The sequence below is a fragment of the Passer montanus genome, unplaced genomic scaffold, assembly GCF_014805655.1.
Source record: "Passer montanus isolate IOZ18808 unplaced genomic scaffold, ASM1480565v1 scaffold222, whole genome shotgun sequence".
Lineage (NCBI taxonomy): Eukaryota > Metazoa > Chordata > Aves > Passeriformes > Passeridae > Passer > Passer montanus.
The window spans coordinates 307,389-335,142 of record NW_024366838.1 but is presented as its reverse complement, the minus strand read 5'-3'; the positions used below and the strand labels follow the sequence as shown (position 1 = coordinate 335,142).

General features: G+C 40.5%; 1 protein-coding gene across 2 annotated transcripts in view; it reads left to right on the top strand.

Annotated features, from left to right (window-relative positions):
• Positions 1-26,752, top strand: part of FAM189A2 (family with sequence similarity 189 member A2) — a 27,400-nt gene extending 648 nt beyond the window's left edge. Inside the window, exons 2-11 of one of the 2 annotated variants that reach the window (XM_039710062.1) lie at positions 2,179-2,235; positions 11,270-11,380; positions 12,803-12,940; positions 13,677-13,784; positions 13,910-14,025; positions 17,588-17,717; positions 18,229-18,301; positions 22,815-22,964; positions 24,656-24,939; positions 26,044-26,752. In XM_039710062.1, coding sequence (XP_039565996.1) covers positions 2,179-2,235; positions 11,270-11,380; positions 12,803-12,940; positions 13,677-13,784; positions 13,910-14,025; positions 17,588-17,717; positions 18,229-18,301; positions 22,815-22,964; positions 24,656-24,939; positions 26,044-26,250 — 1,374 coding nt within the window. In that variant the 3' untranslated portion in view covers positions 26,251-26,752. The remainder of the gene's footprint in view (positions 1-2,178; positions 2,236-11,269; positions 11,381-12,802; positions 12,941-13,676; positions 13,785-13,909; positions 14,026-17,587; positions 17,718-18,228; positions 18,302-22,814; positions 22,965-24,655; positions 24,940-26,043) is intronic. The other variant, XM_039710063.1, reaches the window with a different exon arrangement.
• The last annotated feature ends 1,002 nt before the right edge of the window (positions 26,753-27,754 follow it).

Below are 27,754 nucleotides of genomic sequence, written 5' to 3'. Positions count from 1 at the left end.
GGGGGGAGTACTCTGTTTTGCCCTATCAGACACGGGATTTCCAAAAATTGTTGTGCGTGTAGATGTTGCATGTTTGTGCTTTTGTGCCTTTTATCGTAGGCATAATGTAGATATAAATCGGCAATGTTACTGGAGAAAAAATACAGGGACTTAGCACAGTTTTGGAAGGACTACTGAAAAGAGTTATTCCATCTCCTGTTGGGCCCTGCTTTAAACCACAGCTTTATAAATATGGAATATATACGAGAGTTTGTATTGCAAAAGCTAGGCAGCAGTACGCAGAAGTTAGCAAATCAGATTGTTAGTAAGTCAGAGTCTGATTGATTGGTCCCAGGTTTTGGGCCCTGCAGCAATCAGCAAGTCATGTATTGGGATAGACGCTCAGCTCCTGCAGCCTGTGTGAACAGTATCAGCTTATCCCTCGCTTTAAACGTTTCAATTAAATTGTCATGTTGTTCACCACCTGTAAAAATGCACACAGTGCAGTAGTTTGGGGATCAAGTAGTTCCTGTTTATCTGTATAAGCAGCTTAATCCCTGAATGTACACAGTCCTTAGGGGATAAAGGAAATCCAGACCATCCATGGTATCTCTCTTGTGGTCTTTCATCCTTTTTTTTTCGTTACTCTAGGTTAAAATAAGTTTATGTAACCAATGGATTTTCTTTGAATTCTGCACACTGAACCATGCTTATGCTTTTAAAATGCTTTAAAATTGCATGTGTAATATAGAGGTATTCAGGATTTTTCATAATCAAGAAAGATGTTGGTTTTGTGGGGGGTTTTTAAAATTGTATTTTTCAAATAGTAGTACACTCAGAAAAGTTACCGAAATACTGTTTGGGTGTAAAAATGTAGGTGAAAATTTTAGCCCAGAAGCAACTTGGAAAAGCAGATGCCATTAAAAGCTGACTGATGTGTCTGGTTGGGTGCTTTTTGGTTTGGTACTCTTTTCCTTATGGATGCTACATGCTGACTTCTGAGGGTCATGTCAGGAAAATTTTGGGAAGGACTTTCTTCTCTTATCTTTAACAGATGTAATGAAATAAGTTTGCTGTCCATAAGGAAAAAAATTACGACAGTATTGATATGTTTTGTTATAAAATCGTGTGTCCATTTTGCAGTCAGAGAATTCAGAAAATACTTTGTTATGAAACTGCAGTTATGTATGTGGTTTTGCAACACCAGTGATGATATCAGTAGGTGTTTTGGCCAAGTCATATATGCGTGTTACGCTAGATTAGATTGATCATGTCAAGTGAATGAAGTTACAGAAGGGATTTATTAAAAATACTAGTGGATGACTTCCTGCTTGTTCCAATCTTCCTGTTTCCTTCTGGGGTAGGAGCTTGGCTGCCTTAGTCACAATGTCCATCGAGTTAAATGTATAGCTGCTGACTTATGGGACGTGCTGAGAAACTTATTTGCCTTTCTTTATAGGGTTCCTGTTCTTCTGTGAGAGAGTATTTGGGTATGCTGTATGTTTCAGTTCTACAGCAGTTCTTTATAGTTGCTTAATTGCTTGGTCCTGTAAGGTAAAGAAAGAATCATAAGGTTCAGTTCTGTGATTTAGCAAGTTTGGTCTAAAAACTGCTGTTGCAGAAGGATGTGCTTTTATTTTAACTTCTTTCTTCATGCTTATACTGGCATTGATCTGATTAAATAGCAAAACTTTTCAGGGAGGTAGTGCTGGTGCTCTTTATTGATTTTGGTAGAGTTCATGCTGTGGGTTTTAGCTCACCAGAATGGTCAGAAGTCAGCAAAAGGGAAGAAACAAGTAAGCACTGAATGAAGTGCTGAGATGGTGATGGAGAGAGGGGAGGAAAAGGACAGTTTTTAGATTTGCCTAGCCATGTTGCAGAGAACAAATACTTAATGGGCTGAAAGCAGTTATTTAAGGCAAACATGGAGGCTGGAATTGCTGCCATACTACTTGTCCCCATGCATGTTTTCTGGGAGGGAAAAGTAAGAAATGAGCAGATATAATTTGGTTGTTATTTTACAGGATGCTCTTAGGAGCAAAGAACTTCATCAGCACAGGTATTCTCTGCTTTAAAGTGCGTCTTCGTATCTTCCCAGCACTGCTGTAGTGTTCCAAAGTACAGTAATAAAAACAGTGTAAATGGCATTTTGTGAACAGTTCTTTGCTTCTTTGTGACAATACTTTTTTTATATTGTAGGCAATCTTATGTGGAATCTTAGGGTTAACAACATGGAAGAGGCCCATGCGGCTTTTGGTAAGTATGGATTAGACTTTGTAAGGAAATGATTAAAAAAAGCCTAATTTAATAGTTGTTGGTAAAAAAAATAATTGTCCCTTTCTCCTTTCAAAAAAATAATGTTGAGTCTTTATTTTCAAATTGTAGAATCATAATTATTTAAAGAGAAGTCAGAGACCATGCCATATTCATTCCTGCATGGATGAAGTCCCCTGTAAGGGCAAGAGTGGACCATGTCTGGAAGAATTGTTAATGTTATTTAAAGTGCAGATTTTATGGTTTTGTATGTATAAGAAAATGCTGGCTTAGAATAAGTAATTTAGTTCTCCAAGCTAGTGCAGCTTAAAGCCATCTCCGTCATTTCAGTTTAAATCCTGCTTAGCTGTAGTGTTTTAGTTTTTGACAATGGGTTTGAGAACTAATATAACACCTTTTAGCAGGATCCAGTGCTAGTTTCTTATACAGTTGACATTGCATTGCTGTGAGAGAAGTAGCTTGATGTGCAGTGTGTGTAAGCTGTTTCCACTTTTAAGTGAAATCTGAAGCTGTGTAGCTCTTAATGTCTCAGAGCTGGGATTTGAAAAGGAGTTGTGGAGTTGCTTTTGTTTGTGTGTGAGTTTAGGGAGTTTTTTCATTTAGTGGTTGACTTGGGATTGTTTTTGTTTATTTGCTTGGAATTTTTTGCCTTACTGTCACTTCTGAAGACTTTTTTCAGGCCAAGGCAGTTGTTTAATTTTTCTCTTTTTTTTTTTTTTGGGGGGGGGGAGATCCACATGCGTGGATCACATCAGTGAGAAGTACCAAGGATTAGATGTGGGAGCTGTGGATAGAATCATAGAATCGTAGATTCACCAAGGTTGGAAGAGAGATTTGAGGTCATCGAGTCCAACTGTCAACCCAGCACTGCCCCAGTCCCTAAACCACATCACCCAATGCCAGATCCAGATGCCTCTTGAGCACCTCCAGGGATGGTGACTCCACCACCTCCCTGGTGCATCCTATTCCAAAGCATGACTACCCAAACAGCAAAAAAGCTTTTTTAGTGACTAATGTGACTCTCCCTTGTCTCAGCCTGAGGCCATTTCCTCTTGTCCTCTCACTGCAGGCACTGTAGTGGATACGGCCCCGGCTCACCTCAGCCTCCTTACAGGGAGCTGCAAGAAGCAGTGAGGTCCCCCTGAGCCTCCTCTTCTTGAGACTGAACAAGGCCAGCTCCCACATCTGTCCCTCATGAGAGATGTTCTTAATTCTTTTCAGGAGGCTCACTGCCCTTCGCTGGACAGGCTCCAGCCCCTCAATGTCCCTTTTAAAGTGAGGGGCCCAGAACTGAGCAGGACTTGAGGTGAGGCCTCCCCAGTGCCCGGTACAGGGGCACGATCACTGCCCTTGTCCTGCTGGCCACGCTGCTCTAGACACAGGCCAGGATGCCACTGGCCTTCTTGGCCACCTGGGCACACTGCTGGCTCATGTTCAGCTAGCTGTCAACCAGCTTCCCTAAGATCCATTGTTATTTCTCAGTGTGCATTGGTTAACATGGACAAATTTTTTAGGAGTTTTGTGGATATAGAGAGGAGCACACTGTTAGAGACTCCCGGTCTGGAAGGACCATATTTTCATCAAGATAATTGTACATGTCAGTCTCAAACTGTCTAAGGCTTGTGCAGTACTGTGTTAATAGTGTCTGTGTTCTGTGCTGTTTCTGTAGCATGTTGCTGCTCTTTCATTCTTCAACATTCTCCATTGTATAACCCTTATTTTCCTTTCCTAGTTTTACTTAAATAGAAAACACAAATTCTTCCTGATCTCTTATTTCAAATGGTCTTTAGGATGGTCACATGCTGAAGGAGATTGTCCTGGGATATTATGCATCAGGAAAGTTTTTGACTTGAAATTGATAAAAGCTGTCAGCAGCCTGCCATGATATCATAGCTGACCCGACTCTTGAGCAGGAGATAACACAGGAGTCTTCCTGAGCTCTCTTACAGCCACAGTTATTCTCTGATTATGTGATTCTGTGAAACTGTTTGGGTTTTTTTTCTTATTTGTATGTGTATTCTCTAGAGGTTTGATTTTTGCTAGCCAGATTAGATCAGCCTTGACACTGGGAAGCATTTCTGCTAAAAGAGCAGTGAAACCCTGCAACAGGCTCCTAGAGATGTTTGATGTTTGATGCCCCAAGCTGTCAGTGTTCAAGAGGTATTTTGGACAATGCAGTTAATACTGAGCTTTGACTTTTGGCGAGCCCTGAAGTGCTCAGGCAGTTGTACTAGATATTGTTGTAGGTCCCTTCCAACTGAAATATTCTGTTCTATTCTATTCTATTCTATTCTATTCTATTCTATTCTATTCTATGTGGAAAAATAAAAAGGAATAAACAGTAAACTCTTCTTGTGGGTAAGGAAATAATGCCTTAAAGTAGCTACAGTCTTTCAAGGACAGATTGTTAGTTTCTGTGAGCATATTTATGTTGGGCTAAATATCTATTATGTCTACCTTACCTAGTAACTTGAATGTTTTCTCTAGGGAGTTACGAAGATGTACTATTATATGAATTGTAAAAGCAAGCTTCCTAAATGTCTCAGCAATGAGAATTGTTGCAAAGTCATGACTTAGAATTATGATATTCATAAGCAAGACGAGAAAACTCATTCAGAACTAAAACATATCCATTTGTCAGTTGTGACTGTCCTCCTCTTACAACTCCTTATGTAAAGCCTTAGCAGTCCCAGTGATGGTTTCTCACTATCTGTGTTTGTATTTTTGTGAAGGGTCAGGCTGTCATGGCTGCCACTTCAATCCAAGGCACTGGTCATGGAGAAAAGAACCAGACTGTAGGGTTTTTTTTTTTTCTGTGACAGCAAGATACTGGTGCTGCTGATGCTTGCAGAAAGCACAGAGCTGCAGTGCTATGAGAACGGAGCTGGGGATGGGCTGTGGTGCTTCAGCCACTTGTGTTTTTTGCTTGGAGGGGAGAAAGGAAGGGAAATGCATTGGTAACAGATGTAATGGACCTTTAGTAGCACCATCTGTGCAAAAACAGCCGTGAAGAGGAGATGACTGTGATAAGACCTTTTAGTAAATGAAATGGAGAGCCATATTTGGGGTTTGCCACCCACACTGTTTTACAGCTGTATTAACAGTGTGGGATGATACTAGATAAAGAATCTATCTGAGAGAGAGGGTACTGCAAGGCAAAATTAAGTCATATATTTTGAAGGACATTTTTGCAAGGAAGGCCTAGCCTTGAACAGTACAGCTACTGAGAAGTCTGATTTCAGTCCTTCTTTGGTTTTAGGTGTTTGAGGAATTTCCATTCTGGATACTGATATCAAGTGTCAATCAGTTTTGGAAGTCAGCTTGTAATGCTTTTGCTTTGAAGCTGATTTCTTTGAGATAATGCTGAGTTAATACTGGACTCAGTAACATTTCCAGTTAACATTGTTAACAAATGTTAACAATAAAATGTTAACATAGGATCTTGGAAATGTTAATGATCCTATGTTTCTTCTTTAGGATTGTCCAAAAGTATTAATGTGGAAAGGGAAACTCACCACCACCTGCCCCTCCAAGTTACTTGGGTATTGACTCTGAACTATTCTGGGCTCAATCTTCCTCAATGTTACCTTATTCTTTGCACAGAATCTAGTTCCTTCCTCTCGGCTCCTAAGCTCCTTCCTTTCACACAGCTTTAAATCTTAGATTTACCTGAAGGAACTTAAATTCTTTCAGAGAGTACATCAGTTCTCCATTGTCAGTTTGATTGTGTATGTTTTGAGGACAGTTCATGTCTTTGACAGGTCATGCTTGCTGCTATAGCATCTGTCCTTTCTTGTATGCCAGATTGGACTAATTTGAGTTTACATAGCATTCCCAGGAGTTGCCAGGACCCGTATATGTTTTGCTGAATGCAGAAGCCCTTAGCTAGTGAAGCATCCTTTCCTTTCAGTCACACACAAATTAGTTACAACCCTGTAGAGTGATTTTTAGGTGACTCTCTGAATGTGTTTGTTTCTGGTCTTGGGGTTTTTTTCACCAACTGAAACAAAAACTTCAAGTTAAGCATCTCTTTGGTGTCTGCTTGGTGCATGAGTTCTGCTGCTAAAGAGGAGACTTAGCTGTGATTGAATGAAAGGGAAAGGAGTGCCAGCATCCAAGACACCAGCCTGTTATGCTGTGCAGAGTTTAACTGCTGCAGCTGCAAGTACTGGGGAGCAGTTTGGTACCTGCAAAATGCATGGGATCAAGAAGTCAGCAGAACACATGCAGTCTGACTGGATGTGACTCTGATTTTCAGCTACATCAAGTACTGCATTCTGTTGTTAGCTAGTATGGCAGCTTCTGTGTTCATACATGCCATTGTTTTCATGTAAAGCTTTGAGGGGTTTGACAGAAAAGTCAGAGTTGCACGTGCAGCATGAGTCATTCAGTCTGGATTCTTCACATGTTTTACATTGTGATCACTTCAGGATTTGAAATTTTTATTTTAAACACTTTTAATTTAAAATGTGTTAATATTTTTGGTTAATGAGAAATATTTACAGATCTTACTTTGGAAACAGAAAAGGAATTCAGCCTTTGATTATAACCTGGAAATCTTTGAAGAATTTATTTGTGGTAAACCTTGTATTCAATTGAAAATTTTTATCCAAAGAAAAATATGCTCCAGAAAACTTTAAATAAAGATTTCTTAGGGCTGACTACTGCTATATCTGTACCTTGACAGATTTTCATGAATTTAACTAAAATTTAATGTGTAGATACTTCAAGATACTTCATGGGGTAATGTTCTTAAGTTTTAGCTCTGCTAGTAACAGTGAACTGTGAATAGAATCTCCATATCACGTCCTTAACCCTGAAAACCAGCCTCTCCCTGGGCATGTGCTTTATGACGTGCAGTCATTTGACTTGTGAGAATTACTGTAGTAGTATCTTTTTTCCCTGGATTTTAGAAGTAAAATCTCTCAGTATTAACCACTTTGCTCACACTCTAGACTCCAGCATTGTCAATAAGTAGTAATTATGCAAACGTTTTAAAGTCAGTATAAGCAAATAGAAATACGCTCTTAAGTGTGACAGTATGAAAAGCCATTAGAAGCTTATAGCCATTTATATGCTGCAGAAGGTTTTCTCTCATACATGGGGTGTTTTAGTCCTGCATTTCAAATACGTGACTTTTTTTTTTTCATTAAATGAATTAATTTGTCTTGTCTTGTGGGGCTTTCCTTTGTTCACAGTTGTATTGTGGGTTTCCATACAGTACAATGAATACCTCTCACAACTGACAGAAATCTAGTAAGGTCCTATGAGTTTTAATTATGTTGTTTTATTGCTATTGTTGCTCTGCATGTGGACAATTAATAAAACTCTTTTCTACAGGATGTTTATGAAGTATATACGTAGACTGTAAATGGATATAAGAGTTGCTGAAACAATTGGTTTTTCTTTCATTTAAGTGCCTACTTGGGTATCAGTTCTGCACGTGCATGTTCAAGTGAAAGCAGTCCCTGTCTGGCATTAGATACTTGCTTCAATGGCGGCAGCAGCAGCAGGACAAAAAGGAGCTTCCCCATTGTCCTGGTTCAAGGAAAATTTGGGAGATAACCCACAAAGGGGCTCCTCTACAAAAGCAGAGGCCCCTTTTGGGGTTATCTCCCAAATTTTCCTTGAACCAGGACAATTGGCCCCACCCCCCAACCGGTTCAGGAGAAAATACCTCCTTGGAGAAAAGTGGAAAGAAACCTGTTTATTGAACAATAAGACCCAAACAATATTAAACAATAAAAGCTTTTGCTGCTCCAAAAAGAGATGGCAGACTCAGAACAGTCCCCTCCCCAGGCTGCAGCTCAGCTCACTCAGTCTCTGATCAGTCTCCCTGGTGCTGGAAACGCTGCGGCCCGGCCTGGCCGGGTGGGCCACAGGTGGGGCTGCCGGTGCTCTTCTGAGTGTTCAGTCTAGAGCAGGCTTGAACAGGTCCAAGAAAAAGAAAAACCATAGTCCAGGGAACTTCTTTGCCTCAGCTAGCTAAAACTAACTAAAATCAAAGGAGAGCTCTGTCCTGCTGTCTGTCCATCCACAGACAACACAGTCCAGGAGCAGGAATGTGGAGGAGTGAGTGCAGTCTGAAAACAAACTGCCCACTTCTTCCATCCCCTCTTCACTCTCTGGAAGAGAGTCAAAAGTGTAAAACTTATTATTCAGTATAAACAGAACAAGATGATTGAGGATAAAAGCATCATATAGTCAACCCAGGATACCCATGCAGAATGAAAGATAGTGCCAGAGCTTTACTATGCAAATGTATTCTTCTTTGGAGTCCTCAAAAGGCATGATGGCACTTTTTTACCTGAAAAAAAAAAATCATACGTGCAAGACCTTAGCAAATATGGATAGAATACACTTCACTTTCATGTAGTTTAATTCATATGAAGGTTTCTTGCGGCCTTCTGCAGCTGTTCACAGTCCATATGTATCTGATGCTCTGAAGATGAAGCTGTGAGCCAAACTAAGGCCATAGTTTGTGTTGTTTCTGTTTTTATAACTGCAGTCAAGACCAGTTACATGTTTTGGTTTTTGAAATACCATGTTTGCCTTTCTCTATTTTTTTCTAAATTGAGAAGTACTTCTCCCCTCTGGGGAGGATCTTCTGTCACTTAGATAAAATGTAACCCCTGTTTTTACCTGTATGTGAGTAGATGCTTAAATGCATCTACTTATATTCTCTGCAGGAGAATATAAGTAACTAAATAAGCTGACAGAATACATGTTAGATTGGACAGTGAGTGACTGAATAAGTAGGCACAGAGGGTTGTGATCAGTGGTAAAAGCCAAGCCAGCCAAGGACCAGGGGTGAGCTTGAGGGGTGGACACCACTGAAGTGAGTGCTCTGCGCGGTGGATCTGAGTGCACTCTCAGCACAGGCAATGGCAAACTGGGAGAAATGGCTGATAAGTTAAATATTGCCATTCAGAAGGACCTGGACAGGCTGAAGATTGCATTGAAAGGAATCTCTTGAAGTTTGGCAATGGGGAATGCAAAGTCCTGTCTGTGCAGTGAAGTTATCCTATCACACAGGAGGGAACAACATGGTGGAAAGCAGCTCTGCAAAGAAAAACCTGGGGACCCTAGTGGACAACAAGCTGTCCATGAGATAGCAAAGTGCTCTTGTGGCAGAGAAGACTACTGGTGTCCTGGGCTGGATTAGGCAGAGACTTGCCAACAGGTCAAGGGATGTGATCCTTCCCCCACTTGGAGAGGTGTGAAAGCTGTGGCTGTTGAGCCTGGAGAAGAGGAGGCTCAGTGGAAATCTCCTGCATTGCTATTAGGAGCTGATGGGGAGGAACAAAGATGAACAAGCTGGACTTTTCTCAGTAGTGCTCACCACCAGGACTAGAGACTGTGGGCAGAACTTAGAAAATAGGAGACTCCATCTGAACATGGAAGACAACTTTTTTACTGTTAGGATGGTCAAAATGGTGTAGGTTACATATAGAGATAGTCAAAACTAACTAGGCATTATATTCTACAGCTTGCTGTAGGTCATAGAATCATAGAATGTTCTGGGTTGGAAGGGATCTTACGGTTCCAGGTCCCTTGTTGTGACACCTGCTTGAACAGGAGATTAGACCCCTCTTTATCTATGGTTTTGTGATTAGTACAAAGCTAGGACAAAATACTCTTTCTCTTAATAAATTATAAATTATTTTAGTTTTAGTGTGTCTAACACAAAGTAGTTCCAGTCCTCTACAGAGTCACTAATAACTGCATCAGTTATTGGGGCTTCTGGGGTTAAAACCTGCCTTACAGGATAAATGTTATGCTCAAACTAGTAATGACTAGTAATGTTGTAATTGAAGAATATAGCTTGCATAGTAAGGCTATTTGGCTCTTGTGCATTCATTGGGGATTATTTCCCTGAGCCTTAGAAAATGGAAACATAATTTGTGCAACAGCTGTTACATGTTTCTGCTTCAGATTCCAGGTAGCTAACAAAGGTACATCAGATAAATTTATTTGGAAGACCATGATGTTCTTTGAATGTTTAGGAAGTCCTTGTTACTGGATCTTCTGTAACGCTGTCTTGAACAGAACTCATGTCCCTCCTAGTGTCCTTCTCTTCCTCTGTTTTTTGTGATGTCCTACTTTTTTAATTTGGAACATTTTGATAAAAAGAAACCTGACTGAGCAGACTTATTAAAAAGGATGCTTTGGGACGTTAAGAATCTGATACTTGCTCTGTGGGATTGAATGCTTAAAGAGGAATCTTACCTTTATTTGTCTCTAAAGCAGTAGTCTTACCCATAGTACTTGTTCTTGAAGTACAGGATATTTTTGCCTGTATGAATAGGGGCAGGGATGGTTTTTTTGTATGTCCAAAATCTATATCCAAAGTCATGTAAGCAGAGATTGTAAGGGCATAGGTGAAAGAAACACATCATTTTTTCCACTGCTTCTGCTTGTCGTTTTTTCGTGTATTTATTACTCTTGCCATTGCTTGATTCCTGGTGGTTTATAAATCTGTAAGTATTACCTGATTTACAAATACTCTGGTTTTAGTAGCCAGAAGGAAATAAAATCATGCAGCTCAAGTCTTCAAATTGTTTCCATCCTCACTGTATTGGGACAAATATTTTTCGTATAGTTGTGCTGCAAATTAATTCTGGAAATGTGCAGAGTGAATGTTGGCTTAATACGTTTCTTCCTCTTCAGGTTTCTTTACTGTTCAGAGTGTGTTGAGTTAAACTTGGTGGAAGAGTAAGACACACAGTGGAAGTTGGGCAACTTGGAGATCATACTTTGCACTCCAGCAAAACCTTTAATTGCTTGTACTATTATTACTGACATTATGCAATAGTTGCATTACTAGACCATAAGAAGAGAGAAGACAAAGAATTTTGGGAATAGGTTAAGACACCTTGGGGCACTGAAGTCATGGGCAGTTTTGAAAAAACAGAGTCATTCCCAGCTTCAGTTTGTGAATAGGATTTGCTCTGTAATAGGTTTCTTGAGTTAGGTTTCTGTGCCCACTGCCATTAACTTTGTTTTGGTGTTCCAGGTTAACCTGTTTGTTCTGCTGTCTATGATCAGTTTTATGCTGAACGTGACTGGATTAATACTAGGATGTCAAGGCATTCAATTTGTGTCCAGAGTACCCAGATGCGATTTGGTGAGCACACATACTGATCTACATGGATTTCTTCTCATTATGGCATGTTAGCTTGCTGTGCTGAGATCACAAAATGTCCTGATGTAGAGTTGCAAGTAATTAAAGAACTAGCACAAGGAATTTCTGTAGAAATGTAAAAAATATAAACCGTTGAAAAAAGCCTGAGTGTGGGTAATGGTGAGCTACCACAAAATGTTCAGTCCATTATAATCTGTGGTGGGATTATTCTTCCTGCTTTGCTTCACCTGGGGGGGGACCATTCTGTGATACCTTACAGCAGAAGCTGTGACAAAAAAAAAATAAAGTAGATGAAATCATAGTAGCTTTTCAGTATACTTCTGCTTGAGGAAGTTGCAGTCTGTACAAGGCAGGACAAAATGCAGAAGATTTTTCTCAAGTGGTTGTCTTGAGAAATAGAAGAATCACTGTTGATGAACTAGAAACTGTGGAATAATTGAAATTTAAGGATACTGTACAGAGTCAGTTGTTGATGAAGGTGGTTGTATGTAAAAGCTTGAAGGACTTTGTGGGTTAATGGAACAGATCTTTGAATATCTATTCTCATTCATTTATTCTTTCAGGAAAGCTGTTGTTGGTTCCTTGACATGGCAGTACATGTATTGCAGTGAGAGACCAAGATTATAAACGCTTGGGAATCTAGATTCGTCCAGTATCACTGTACAATGCCATAATGAGAATTAATAATGATATTCCAGATGAGATGGTCAAATGTTGTAGAAGTTTCTGAGCTGTCTGTAGTTGGAAATATAGGGTACAGCAAAAAGACATTCCTGAAATCATCAGTTATATTGTAGGGTGGCTTCTGTAGGTGGAAGAGTGTCAACATTGTGACTCCAGAGTTTGAAAGCTGAAACCACAATTATTTCTAGATATGGAAACATTGAATTTCTACTTTGAAAACTAAGATTATAAGATTAATTTGAAAATGAAAGTTACAAAAAACAGTGGTGTACAGATATGGCTATTAATTATTTGACTGGATTGAAATTACAGTCGTGGATTTCATTCCATCCATAGAAATGCAAGATATATTTTTGATCAATAGAAAATGTGTACAGTTCATATAGAGTGATTTACACAACAGTCAGAGAAATAATTTCTAGGCTGTTAAGCATTGGAAAGAGGTAATAGAATTGCTCAGTAATCATTGCAGCTTTGATTACAACTAAGTTGTATGTAAATATGTTAATGTGTTACCCATAATGTTTTCTCTCAAATAAGGAGTGTATAGTACAGCTTTATAATACAGGAATCATTGGCATACCAAACTGTTCAGTTATATGATCCTGTATTTTCAGTGTGCTTTGTGGTCATGGGCTTAGTTTAAGACAATAGGTTCTATATTATGCAGGTAAAAATATTGCATAAAACAATTAAAAAGTAGAGTTTTGTTTATTAAAGATGGATATGGATGAAAATGATGAAAATAAGACTTGTTTTTGCTGTGAAGAACTTCATCCCACTACCTGCACAGAAGCAGAGGCTGTGCTGAAGCTATACCATGTGAAATCATGCAGTGCTGCTCACCTTCTTCTCAAGGTACCCTGCACACCCATCAATAGTACTGCTTTTGCAATGTTCATGCTTGTGCAGCAGTGCAGTGCTGAAGTGTTCACCAGGAAAAATCCTGTTATTTTTCTGGTCTTCCGCACTGGTCAGAAGCTCTTCATGGTTGTGTAGCGTGATGGGGCCAGGGGCAGAGAGTTTCATGTCTGGGTTTTGACCAGTGCATTGCTGAGTCAATAAGCAGTTCTTTGCCTGATTCTTGTGTTTAGTGCAACCCAAACTGCTGTTGAATCCAGACAAGATTACAGGGGTAATCTAAATTTTAGCTAATGATTTGATGCCTTTGTTAGTCTTTTGCACTTCTCAGCCTTTTGTGACTTACAAATTGCTAAAATAAAACTCCCAACCAACACCATATTGAAATATCAAAAAGCTTTGACATTTCTGTAGTGGTGATCATCTTGCATCTGTATTTCCCACAGGGAAGTTATGAGGAAGGTTATAATTCTTGAATGAGTAGATAGATAAATCACATCTGGATCTCTCTGTCAGGACAATAAATAGTGTAAAACAAGTTTTTGCAAATTACTCCAGTCTTGAAGATTGTGCTAAAGACTTCATCCCATACATTTCTTAGAAGTAATTGCCATGATCATCCCTGTGTTTTCTTTATTTTAGTTTTTATTATTATTTATTATTATTATTTTGACATTTGAAAATGCCATGATTTAATTTTTTTTTAAATTTCAATCATCTTCATGTTCTTCAGAAAGTTCTCTTAGCTCTTAGTGCCCTGAATGCTCTCACTGCCACAGTTTGCTTCACAGCAGCTGCCCTGCATTACTTACTGACACTTGCATCAAGAAGATCCTGCACAGTAAGTGAGCACCAGGCATTGCCTGCCATAGAGAGTGGTACAAATTACACAGAGCTGTACAGATTTACACTGTTCAGCACTATATATAGCTCAGAAGGGTTTTAACACAAGTTTTGTTTGATTAGGATGAATGTGAGATTGAAGGTGAAGATCACAATTTGGATCCTGATGACTTTGTCCCACCTGTCCCACCTCCCTCCTATTTTGCAACTTTTAATTCTTGTACTCCACAAAATCACAGGTAAAACTGTATGCTCCCTTTCTTTTAGTGTCTTTTGAAACACTGCCTAATCGTTTTTTTAAGACTGTTTTCTCTGGTGAAAAAGGTTTGTGATTTTAAGGGGATTAAATAAAATAAGAAAAAAACCATTAGTTTGGAGAAAGCATAAATACAATGTGGGTAAGGGGGTAAAATTTTGTGGTTTTGATTTTAGATTCTCTAGGAACTATTTCTGGGTGAGAGAAATACTACTGCTTGACACAGCTGAAAACTTACATGACACTGTCAAGAGCAAGTGAGGGCAGCAGGGGAAGCCGGACACAACCACTTGGCAAGCCAGAGACCCTGAATGGTGTTCCCCCCATGACCTGAGTCATTCTCCTTCTCCCTCTTGAGCTCTTAGGGCTGACTGAAAGGTGTGTTTTGGCTACACTGCCTGTAAAAGTAATCCCTTACCCTGCAGGTAGTTATTTGCTCTTAAAATTACTTGCAGGTTGGCTTTACTAGTTTATGACTCAGGTGGGGCTGCATTATTCTGTTCTGAGCATAGAGTATTTATACATGAAGTATTATGATGCTCAAGCAGACTGTATGACTCTTGTTCAAAATTCCTCCTTTTTGCAGTGAACAGGGGTGTTCAGTTTATTTCACTGTTTCATCAGGAGTAGCATGCATGACTTTCAAGATTAAATGTTCCTGGCAGAGGTAATTACAGATTCTGGGATTGCCTGGAAAATTATAACATGGCACAACAGTAGGATTTATAATGAACAGGTCATCTGAAACACCAGAGACTGGATTTGAATTCAAAATACTACTAAAATCCTCTATTTAAGTCATGTTTCAAGCGGCTTATGAGAACAGAGTGGAATATAGAATGATCTCTTTGTAAGAATAATTATTTATGCTTTTCAGACTTCTCCTGCTTTAAAATGGACCAGTTGTTCTTTGTCAAGCATGTCATTCTAGATGGTTATCTCTTTCCCAGCAGCAGGGTTTTTTTGGGTTTAGTTTTGTTTTGTTTTTATTCTTTTGGCACAGGAGGGTCTGCTGAACCGTATTTAAGGCTTCTGTGGTCTAAAATTGAGTAGCTGCCTTGCCTGTGACTATGTTAAAAAAGGTTGATAGTAACACTGAAGTGATGATGACATCTTTCTGAAGTTAGGCTACTTGTTTTAGGGTGTTTTGGATAGTTATACAGCAGTGCAGAAGTTAAAGCAACAGCCAGGCTTTATTTCTGTTTTTGGAAGATGAGTAATTATGACTCAGCCCAGGCTGAATCCTGCAAGAGTGGCTGAGATGGGATGTGGCCATTTCTCAGTCAGCCTTCTCACACTTCTTCCTCCCAGACTGTACCCTGAGCTCCTTGTAGCACCTGTGCCCTGGCTTTCCATGCTGGTCCCTGGTCCCTGCATCCCAAACCTTTGTGTGCAAGGAGGGTGTGATAGGAACCACATCCAGGGAGGTGAGCCCCATCTGCGATCTCCAAGGCAGATACATCCCCTGAAAAGGGAAACACTACAATCATCAAAATTTGTGCCAAAGACATGTTGGGAATGGGCAGGCCTTCTCTGCCACCCTTTAAATTGAAATGTCAGAGGTCCAGCTGTCAAAGACAATTGGTTTGCTCACTTATTCGTGGGAGACTTTTACATTTGTCATGTTTAATGGCAAAAAACAAACTAGGCCTTCAAGTGTCTGGTCAATTCCTCCCTCTACTCTTGTTATTTCATACATTAAAAATAGCAATTACATTCTTTTTCAGGGTTGGCACAACATAAACAGTGAGACCTAGGTTTCCAGGTGAAAAAACAAAATACGAAGTTTGGCAGGAGTTGGCCTTTGATCCTTGTGGATCCCTTCCAACTCAGGATATTCTGTGACTCTATGAAAGTGTCACAAAATGTGGAAAATTAAGGGAAGAGGTGATGCATGCTGGGCAGCAAGGCCTAGAAATCTACCTCTCTTCAGTTTATGTATTGTTTGGGTACCTCCTGGAAATTACATTTATAATTAAGAGACTCCAGGGAATGCTTTTCTAGTTGCATATTCTGTAATAAGTTTTACTGTAATTGGACATAGCATTAATTTTCAAGGTATGACTGAGATTTCAAGGTAGGCCACATCAGGCATGTTTAAAAACAAAACTAAGATTCAAAATGTATATAACTTTGTGGCTTACACTGAATGTAAATTCAGCATGAACATATTAGGAAAATGCGAGGTAATAATGTCGATGGAGGATCCATCTCCATCATCCTCCAGAATTTTTCTAAAGCTTTTTGGAACAGATTAGGTAGATTGTAGTTAAAAACTATTTTAGCATATTTTGTTTTCCCCATTTTTAAGACTAAAAAAGATAATGGCCAGCTGTCAAAATATCTGCTTTCCTTTCCTCAGATTTCTCTGTGCATTACCTCCATTGCCTTCACAGGAGCCTTTCATAAGAGGGCTTCCAGCTTCTCATTTTGGACATTTTATTATTTTCCTGTCTGTGCAACTGGTCTTTCATAGGCATTTCTGCATTTTGCCTTTTCTTTGCAAGCCCTTTCCTCTGAGCTTGCAAGAAAAAAATTTTCACATTCATCTTTATTCCCTCCAGACAGTGTCCAGAGAAACCGTAAATTCTGGGAGGAAGGACTTGCTTTGTAGAGAGTAGCATCCACTAGTGATAGCGAATAAAACCTGACCAAAGTTCAGAGAGCAAAATATGCGTTTCTGTTTCTTTCTTGAGGTTCTTACTCAGCACCAAATCAACAACTCAAATGTTAAAAAAAAGTAAAGAAGAACTGAGATGCTTTGGGTCACAGACTTCTCTGAGGACTGTGTGGGGAAGGTCTTCTTGCCAGCTCTGCTGTTGACCACCACAGTTGTTACAGTGTTCCTGGGGCAATGTAAATGCATGTTCATCAAAATTTGGGTTTCTCCAGGCAGTTTTCTGTTTTCTTCCTTCTCAGAGCTACCTCCTGAAATGTTGCAGTAGAAGGTCTTTGGGGTTTCTGCTGTGGTAGAGGTTTCAAAGAGCTCTTTGGAAACTGAGGAGTAAGGTTAGCCATGAGGTGCATTTGCCTCATACAAGCCTTTGGAATTGGTCAACCATAATACTGTTGCATCATCACAAAAACAGCCTTTAGTTTGAATTTGGCTTTTTCTGTGCAGCTGTATCTGAACATAAAGCACCAGGTCAGAAGTGTCTTGAGTTTAGGTTATAAGTAAGAACTCAGTGGTTCACAAAACTCAGAGCTAGGCTGTCACATTTTGACTGACAACCTGTACTTTAATTTTTTGTAACAAAACTGAATCTCTGAAGTAAAACTGGAATAGGTTCCTAGGCCCTGTACTGCCCAAAGATATTTGAACTCTGGGGAACACACTGGAGAGGCACATCCTGAGGAACTAAACTGGGAATTATTCCTGCCATCTTCTGAGACAATGTCTTGCAGATCTTGGCAAGTCCAGTATCTGTGACTTCCATCCCAAAATCTGAGCTGGCACAGAAGGCTGGTGGAGTTTGGTAGCAAGTGATGTTTTTCTGCAGCTGGAAAGCCATACTAACAGATTTTATCCGTGTTATTTATTGCAGCACACCTGTCTCTGATGTGATTTCACTGCACTATATTTATGTAACACGAATCAGAGGGGTTGAAGTGTACTGCCCTCTGGACCCACCTCCGCCCTACGAAACTGTGTGCAACTTAAAAAGCTCTGAGCAGGTATGGGCCACAGGAGTTTAATGTCTGATTTGTGTTTTTCCACTCTAAGGGAGAGGTTGCATTCAAGCATGGTACATGTATGTCAGGAGGATACATTTGATTAAGAATGTAAATTTCGCCAAAGACGTAGGGAGAAGAAGCAGAAAGCAATGTGGGGCACACCTGTTGCTGGTTATTCTAAAAGACCTCCATGCTTTACTTCACTTACTCTGCCCATGAGGGACTAGACCAAGGTTTTTGCATGATTGGTCATCCTTTTTCACTGGTGTTTTCAAAAGATAGGCACTTTTTCCCAGGAAATACTGGATAGGATAAAATTCACGGACCTGCATGATGAATATGAATATTAGACATGCACTGGTGTTGATTTTGCCATGGAATTAAACTCATGTCACACAGTCTCTGTGTATTTAAGAACAGGTATTCCATTTCTAAGGTGGATGTTGCAGTTCTTAGGAAATACCAGAGAAAGATGGTGACGTGATTTTTCAACTTTTGCATTTTATTCCAGGGAGGTGCACTTCAGATAAATGGCATGGAAGATGTTGATTCAGGGGAAGAAAGTGATAGGCAGTCCTCTCAAGGTAAAAAGTAATTTTAATGTTTGTTCTAGAATGTTCTCTCCAACACATACAGCTTAATGCAGAAGCAGCATTAGTTCTTTGAAAGACAGCCACCATACTGCAAACCAGAGATACAGAATCATGATTGTTTTAGAGGTGGGAACAAGAATTAATATTTAAAATGTTTAAAAGCATAACGAGTTGTTTTCATGCAAGATGCAAAAAGAAGGATATGTTTCCTTTTTAGTAACCTAAAAGTTAGTTTTTGACACTATATCCATATGTTGCAAGAAATTATATCCAGCTGCAGTGCTTCCATTTGCTTAATGTATGTGATGGGGCTTGCTAACATTTTGTTGCTGGTAAAAGTAGGAAAAGGATAGAATAATGCAGTACTGTGTGGAGCTAAACTGGTAATTACTCCATTATCCAGCCTGAACTGGAAGAATTACTAAATAATTTCTGCATCTTGGTACAGGAGATAGCTACACTACTGTTAGAGACCATATCAAGCTTTGCTCTGCACTGTTTTAGAAAACCATACCTGTGGTTCCAAGGTTTTTTTAGCCTAATGTTTGCTGTAATATAGGCTTGTAGCTGAACATCATTAACTTCCAACTTTTCCAGTACAGCCCATGAAAATGTGTTCCAATTTTCATTTGGATTTGGCCATTATAGCAAGATTGTCTCATTTACAGTATCCACACAAGAGAGTAAAGACTGGGGCAGGGGGAAGCCCCAAATATTTTATTTAATTGTGGCCTGTCTTCTGCCAACCTACTTATTAAACTTAAAAAGGTAAAAAACCTTGGGTTTGAACTGCGTCAGTTGGAATTGTTCCTGTTATATGGAGTCAGGGGAAGAAAAGAGTTTGCATAAAATCATACTTTAGCCAAATGTCAACTCTGTCAAAATCCCCTTAAACTCTTGACAGTCTGCCTGAAACCTCTGAAAACAAGAACTTGGGTGCTTCTGATGTCTTGCCAGCTGTGATAATCAAAATGAAACCTTTTGCTACAGGTCCTCTGGATTTCTTTCTGAAAGCTTTCTTACTGGTAAAACTCCTGTTGCTTTCTTTGAGCTTCCTGCGCTTAAACAAAAAGAGGTCATCAAATACAAGGATACATGTTAAAAAGTTATGAGAACTGGAAACAGGAAAAAAATAGCATAGAAAATGCACTTGCAGTGAAAGACAGGAAAGTATTTTGTTTTGTTTTGTCTTGTTCTGTTTTGAAAAAAGGCTCTGATAAGATATTGTTTAAGCTATTTGTATTTAAAAATGTCCTTGAGAAGAATCAGACCTACCTGAGCACATATGGCAAAGGGTACCCTCCTCTCTATCATCCTAACTGGTTTGTCCAGTTGTTTGGTTTTTTTAAATACAAATGTTTGTAAAGAAACGTTTAATTATCAGCCAGCCTGTTACATTCAGATGAAAAAAGAAAGTAAGCCTCTTAAGAAAGAAAATTAACACTACTGCTTCTTCTAGATGCCAAGGCTTCCTAGAATTTAAGGAAAAAAGAAATACATGGAGCAGTATGTCTTCCTTTATTTAAATTTGGAGAGGTGTACTACATCTGGGTGGAATGGAGTTAATTTCCTTCATAGCAGCCTATGGTGCTGGTTTGGATGTGTGACCTGGGGGGAGTGTTCCAGCGTTGTCACTGCTCAGGGACTGGCTGGGCATCAGTCAGCTAATGGTGAGTGACTGCTTTTGGATCACTTGTTTGCCTTTGAGTTTCCTGGGTTTTTTCCCTCTCCACCTCACTTCAGCTGTCCTTATCTCAGCCTATGAGTTTTGCCACTTTTGTCCTTCAGTTTTTCTCCCCATATCACTGGGGAAGAGTGAGAGTGACTGTGAGGGACTGAGCTGCCTGCTGGGGTTAAACCACTGCAGGGGGGAAATATAAAATGGGGGCTTATGTTGGAATTGTGGCAGAGGAGGTCTGTGGTCTCAGTTGATGCAGTGTAGCAGTCTATAAATAAAACTTGATCTTTCAGTTTATGCTGGCAGGCTGTCATGCCAGGGCATTTGTGTATGATGCTGTGATTCCCTTGGCATCATCAGGGCTGATCAACTGAGCATAACTTCCGATGGAAGTTAAAGCTGTGGACTACTCTGCCAGCAGAGTGAGGGGAATTTTGACTGCTGTCTGCAGGAGGAGATCTAAAGATCCTCTGTGCCAGCTAAAATTGTTTTACTGACTTCATAATCACTCCTGTGGGACTTTGCCTGCTGACTGTAGTAGGCAGGCAATGCAACCTTTTGCTGGTGGCAGGAAGTGCTTAGTGGCTGCTCTGTATCATCACAAACTAGGTGTATGAGTTTCCAGTACACACTGCTATAAGACAATTCTCTCTCTGAAACATCAGCATTATTAAGGATTATTTTAATATCACAAAATCTATTGATTACTCTGTTTAGAATTTAAAAAAAATAACAAAAAAAACCCAAGCAAACAACCTCTCCAAAGTAACAGTAGCATTGTACCTCCAGGGCTTACTGCTAACACAGCTGCACTGGTGTTGAAAAGTTTAGATTGGTGATGGATTCTTTAATCCTGAATGATTCTTCATCTGTCATATATTGTTGCTGGGCCTTACCTTCTGATTTGCTGGGCTGGTACCTATTTTATATAGGTTGTGTCAATCTTTATTCTCTTTAGAGATTCTAAGTTGCATGTGTATAGATGATAAGGTGCTGTGCTCAACATGTATATATCTTCAAAGCCTGAATTTTCTTGATGCTCCTGCCACTGCTACATACCTGTTAAGACTGTGTTCTGAATAAAAGACTGTTTACATGAATTTGGTTTTGTACTGGGTTTGCATGACCAAGTTTTGTTAGTGGCAGGGAAGCTGCTGGAAGGTTGGAAGCTTCCTCTGTGCCTGGCAGAGCTCCAAAGATGGACCTGCTGCTGGAAAAGGCTGGACCACTTAGAAGATATGGTACCTCTGTGACAGCATATTTAAGAAGGGAAAAAAAGTTACTTTGCAGATGTATTGGTGGTCAGAGAAGAGCAAAGTGAGACTGTGTGAGAGGAAGAGCCTGCAAACACCAGGGCCAGTGGTAAGGAGGGGCAGGAGGTGCTCCAGGTGCTGGAGCAGAGATTCCCCTGCAGCTGGTGCTGCAGCCCATGGAGGGGCAGCCGTGCCACTGCAGCCATGGAGGTCCACAGGGATACAGAAATCCATCTGTAGGTTATGGAGAAGCCCTGCTAGAGCAGGTGGCTGTGTGCAAGAAGGCTGTGAACCCATGGGAGGCCTGTGCTGGGACAGGCTCCTGGCAGGGACTGCAGGGCTGTGGAGAGAGGAACCCATGCTGGAGCAAGTTTCCTGGAAGGACTTGTGACCCGCTGGGCGACCCACACTGGAACAGGACTGACCCCATGGAAGAGGGACCCACACTGCAGCATTTTATGTAGAACTGTTGCCTGTGGAATGGACTCAAGCTGGAGAAGTTCCTGGAGAGCTGTCTCCTGTTGGAGGGACTCCACGCTGGAGCAGAGGAAGGACTTCTCTCCCTGAGCAGCAGCAGAAACATGTCATGAACAGACCATGACCCGTGTTCCCTGCGCCGCTGCAGGGCAGAAGATAAAGCCTGGGGGAGGGATGGCAGAAGGTGTTTTTAAGATCTGTTTTACTTCTCATTATCCTGCTCATTTTTGGATAAAATGAGCTGATATCCACAAGCTGAGTCTGTTTTGCCTGTGATAGTAATTGATGAGTGATCTCTCTCCCTGTCCTTATTTCAAGTAATGAGCCTTTCATTGTATTTTTTCTCCCCTATCCAGTTGCAGAGGGACATAGCTGTGGTGGGTACCTGGCATCCAGCCAGGGGCAGCCCACTACAAATTTTTTAACTCCTGAATGATCAGTATTGTTCTTTGTAATATGCCAGGTACCACTAGATGGAGGTACAGAACCAAGCTTAGTGAGAAATGTACACAGCTGCATCCTGTCATGTTCATTAAATTGCAGCACATAGTTTCACTCTTAGGAAAAGGAGGAGTGGGAAGGATGTAGCATATCACAAGAAACCAGGAAAATATTTAAGTAAAGATTTTAATATGTTTTTAGGAACTGGTCACTGATTTACAAGATACCTAATTGCAAAAGTTGACTGACCTCTCTGACCATACACTGTCATATCTTGGTACAACTGCCTATAAGCAGAAGGATTTGGGGCTCTGTGAGATTTAGTTTTTTGCCAATAAAGCTGTAGTTCCCTCCTCTCTGACCAGGTGGTTTAAGGTGATTTTTGTACTAGGGTGTACTAGACTGTAGTCTTTTGCTACCCCAGCTGCGTAAGGGTGAACAGGTTTTTGCAAACATTTAAACAAGGTTTAGACCAATGTTACTGTTTAGCATGGTCTGTGCACACATACATGCACCTCTAGACCTTTGTGTCCAGTCATTACAGACTAGCAGATTTCCTCATTACAGATGGGGGAAAAAAGTCAGTCTCTAATAATGGCTTCTAGAGATCAGCTTTATTTTGACTACTTCTACTTCTCTGTTTCTGATTATTCAGCTGAAGAAATTCAGGAGCCTTCCCGCATAGTGAGCCTTTCCCCTTCAAATGCAAGCTGTGTGCCTGCTGGAGTGAACAGGAGAGCCTTCAATCCCTTGCTGAAATGTTCTAAAAGTGACCCTGTGCTCCTGCACTGCCAGCTGCCTCAAGGTGACTCACTTTTCTCTGTCAGTGATTGTGTAATGGTTCTTTAAAATAACACTTTTCAGAAGCTGGGCACATTGAACCTAGTACCTGCAGAAATCAGCTACTGTTTCCCAACAGAGCAGCTACATAACAGTACTTTGCGCTTTGCCAAACCTTCTCCACCCAGCTCCTTAGTCTTGCTGCTCTTTAGGTTTTCATATCTAGGAACAGGGTCTGTAGCAGGGTCTGGGTATGAGGGAGGGGTAGTGGAAAATGAGAGAGAGGGTACAGGATTCCTCAGTGCACTGACATCTAAAGTCTTAAAAGTGCAGTTGTCAATGTGAGCAGTTTAAAGCAAAATTGGCTTGGGGATTTGGTGTTAGCCTATAAATTCTCTCCCCTTTTCTCAGTCCTCATATTGACCAAAAAAACCCCTGAAAAACTCAACACAATCTATGGTGGAGAGTTCATGAAATTGCTTTGGTGTCAGTGATCTAATTCTGTTGCTGTGGGAAAACTGCTAATGTGACTACACAGTCTGTGATACTGCTGACAATCTTGAAAAGCACACTAGTCAGGGGTCTTCCAGTTTTTACCACAGGATATTGGAATCCCCACACTAGCTGCTGATACATACCAGCACTCACAATGTAAGTGCCAATGGGCCATCTTAGTAACAGCCATTTATTTTGGATATTGGGAGCATGCCTATCTGGATTACACTTGCTGTTTTTGTGGGATGTTTTCATGGTTCTGCTGTATCATGTGCTTTTTCCTGTCCTCCTATCAACTTCCACCACAGCAGCCCAAAGAATCTGCTGCTGAAGCAATAGTTACATGACAGAGAGCCTATTCATAGCTGTGAAAGCAGAGTGCTTCTGCTGTACAGAGGCCCTGTGTCAGGAGGATTTGGAAGCTTTAGGCTCGGTGTTACTGAGGTTAGGTCTGTTCAGCAGTTATATCTGAGTTAGTCACGAGTGCTACAGAATAGGAACTCGCTGCAACAGAGGAATTTGCTTCAAGTTAGTGCTCTTCTTGCTGGGAAGTTTTGCGTGTCCTGACATTCTGTGGTCTGAAGTGAACATTAATGTGCTTCTTGAACAATCTGTAGGTGTGGTTTTGGGGTTTTTTTGGGTTTTTTATTCATTTTAATGGGGTCAAAATTTGGTAACTTTTTTATACCAAAGGTAGAATTTTGACCAAAGGCATTACCTTGCAAGGTAATTTTGTATGTTTTGGTGTGGGTTAGGTTGTTCGGGTTTTTTTCCATTGAATTTCTACTTTGTAGTATTATTAACTTCCAGCTTGGCAGGTAGTTATTTTCAGGTACAACTTGTCCTCTTGACTAATAACTAAAAGTTATAAGGAGTTTAGGAGACATCATAAAAGCCTTCTACCTTTATGGTTACATTAACACTCAACAGGCATTTCAGGTCTCTTCAGATCAGAAACAAGAGAAAGAAAACTAATGTACACGAAGTGACAAAGGGGAAGAGTCCCTCCAGACGCTTTGACATTTAAGCTGTGTATGACTATTTTACAGGCATTTTGTGTAAATCCAATAGAGTGAGCCCTCCATACCACCCTAACCATGCCAGACTGTTAAGTTGTACAAGGTTAAACCATGCATTGCATCCTCATTGAATGAGGAGGGGAATCTCCAAGAATTCCGTGAACTATGTGGATTGTTTGCTTTGTTTCATCTTTGTCTTCAGCGACAGTGCTCAGCTGTGAAACTGCAACACTCAATGATGTAAATCCACTGAACGCTGTCACCCTGCGGAAGAGTTCAAGAGCAAGAGCTTCAAGGGGCAGACCCCAGTCTCTGATAGACTATAAGTCTTACATGGACACTAAACGGCGTGTGGCGTGGATCCTTGAGCAGTCCTGCAGCATGAGCCCAGACATACATGACTTGGTGGAAAATATCAAGTCTGTTTTAAAGTCAGATGAGAAACACATGGCAGAAGCTGTCACCAGTGCCACTTTCCTTGAGCAGGTAGTTTTATTGCTTGTACTGATCAGATGATGTGGAAACCCACTGCCCCTGGTTTGCAAGTATAGGTTTCCATTTGCCAGTGTGTGTGTCAGAGTTTTTGGACCAAATTGGCTTCCTTCAGCACTTCAGTTTCATGTAGGGAGTGTGTGAGAGGCTGTAACATTTTCTGCTCTATCAGCTGGAAGCCAGAGTATGTGTGTATTTAAAAACTGAGTCAGTCTTCTGTTGAGGAATCATGAACTGTAAATAACATAACAGCAATTTATACTGAGTGTGGCAGGAGAGAGGGAGAAGATGTTATAAATAAGCATTTGCAATTGCAAACCAGAAGGAATGGAGGCTGACAAGGAAATTTTTATGTAAACCCACTAGAAGCAACTTTTTTGTGATTGGCTCCCAGGATAAAATTAAGACCTAGTACTAAAGAAAGAAATGCAGAAAATAGAAAATATATGCTTACATTAATAGAATTAAAATCCAGAAGTTTCAGACACTGCAGACTTCATCAAATAAATGTTCTGGTAAGTTACAGACCATTTGGGTAGATAAATTGATTCATGCATAGCACAAGTGATTTGCTATGACAGCTGGTTTTGGTTTGGGTTCTCATGCAAAACACACCAGTGGCATTTAGGCTCTGCAAATAAAGTGGGATTTCCCACTGCAGCCTTCAGGCAGCAAATGCCTTGACAAATTTGACAGAAACAGGAGGGAAAAAGGCTCCTTATGAGAACTTAACTTATCACACAGGCCTGAAGGTTATTACAGTTAAGTAGCTTCTGCAAGGAAACAACATTTAGGTTCCTTCTATAACAATACCAGACATGCCATAGGTTGGAGTGAGAGAATTGCTGTGCACCTTTGAGGGGGAAACTAAACCAACCAAACAAAACCCCCACAAACAACAACAAAATAAAAAATCGCCCCACTCCTTTTCCCAAGTAGGACTGCTTTTCCCATAGGGGTTTTACAGCTTTTTAAATTATTCTCTAAATATAACAGACAACACTACAAGTAGCTTCTTCCTAGTTGGGTAAAAAACTATTTTAATGGAACAAGAGCCAGAAAACAAAACTGATTTAAACTTCTCTTTTCTTTTTAAAGGTGATGACACCTGCCCAGCAAGCCACATCATTGAGAGTCCATGTGTTACCTTCCAGATTGCAACCTGGATTGTTGCACCTGGAGAGCTGTGGTGACCTGAGTACTTTCACCATAGAGGGAGAACAGCTAGCAGAGAGGAGAATCCAAAGAGCAGAACATGAACGGCCTCACAGTGTTATTGGTGTTGTCAGAGAAACTGTGCTTTGAGCTGGTTTTTTGGTTAATCCTCAGCAGAGCAGTTCTATCCTATACACATACAGAGGAGGAAAATCATCTCTGGCAAGTGGGTAGATGGGTTTGTCAATAATCACCTTCTTTTTTAATACTCTTATGCACAGACTCCAAAGGGCAAAGATCATTCTACAAAGAGTAATGAGCAGATTGAAAGCTGACATTTACTGGGCTCTCAGCTGCAGCTCATCTGTTTGTGATACATTGGTGCCCTGCATCTCTGTGAAGTTTGGTAACATGTAGTTGTGGGGTATGATGACACATCATCCTTGTGGAAGGAGCTGTCAAAAGCAGCATTGAAGAACTTCACAAATTTTTGGCACTTGGTTTAAATTAAAATCTCCTGTCATAAAATGGAGACCTTCAGATACAAACGTAGTAAAAAAATGGTGTACAGAATTCTAAAATTGTTCTTTATACAAGAAGGTTGTTGATGTGCAAACTGTACTAAAAATAAAATCTGTCTTGAAGAAGTGCTCTTTTGGCTCAGTGAACTTCTCTCTTAATGACAGAACATTATTTTTGTCTTAATGATGGAACAACATCCAAACCCAAAAGCACAGGCGTTTTGCAGCAGGTGGTGCTGGCTTGTTACTGTCCTGGAAGAAAGGCACTCTCTGTGTAGTCTCATTTAAATGCTTTGTTACAGCAGGTACTATGAACAAAGAAGCTAGTATGGCTAATTTTATATTCCTTCAGGTGCTGGGAACCCCAGATTGTGCAGCATCAGGAAGGCACAAGTTATGCAGATCCCACCATTTTACTCCATTTAGGTAATTTGAAGTAATGAAAATTTTTCTTAGAGAAAAACTCTACTCATCACTTATACAGTCAAACAAAAGGGCTGTTCACATGGGACCTTACTGCTGCACTTTTAGACAAAGGAAGAGACACACGTATTGTTGGGTGGTGCTTACCATTTTGAATACCACTGGGGCTGCCTGCAGGCTCCCTTCTTAAAACAAACCACCTAACTTTATTCTGTGGCCAAGGGACATCCCTATAGGAGCAGCACAAAGCACAGCACAGGCCTGGCCCTACTCAGGTAAGAGGCACATCGATCACGAACTCTTCATGTACCATGATTTTAGGTCAGCATTGCTCCATATGCTTCTGCACTGAACATTTATTTAAATTATAAATTACAGTCCCAGCCCTGACACTGACTGTCAGTCCATGCAGGTACCAGCATCACCTTTTCAGCCTGCAAGGCTCTACAGGGTGCTGGAACTGGGGTGAGGTCTGCTTGTCCTCTCTGGGGATCCCAGCCATTAAAAACACTGAAGGAGAGGGCAAGAAACATTGCCCCCTGTGTATATAGCAAATCTGCTGAAATTTTTACCTGTACTGCTAAAGTAAGGGCTTACGTTTATCCACAAAATGCAGAGAAGTTTGTAACACAGAAATTGGTATGTACAGATAATGGTAAGAATAAATAGGAGGATGGAGGGTGGAACACAGGGGAATGCAGAACACAAGC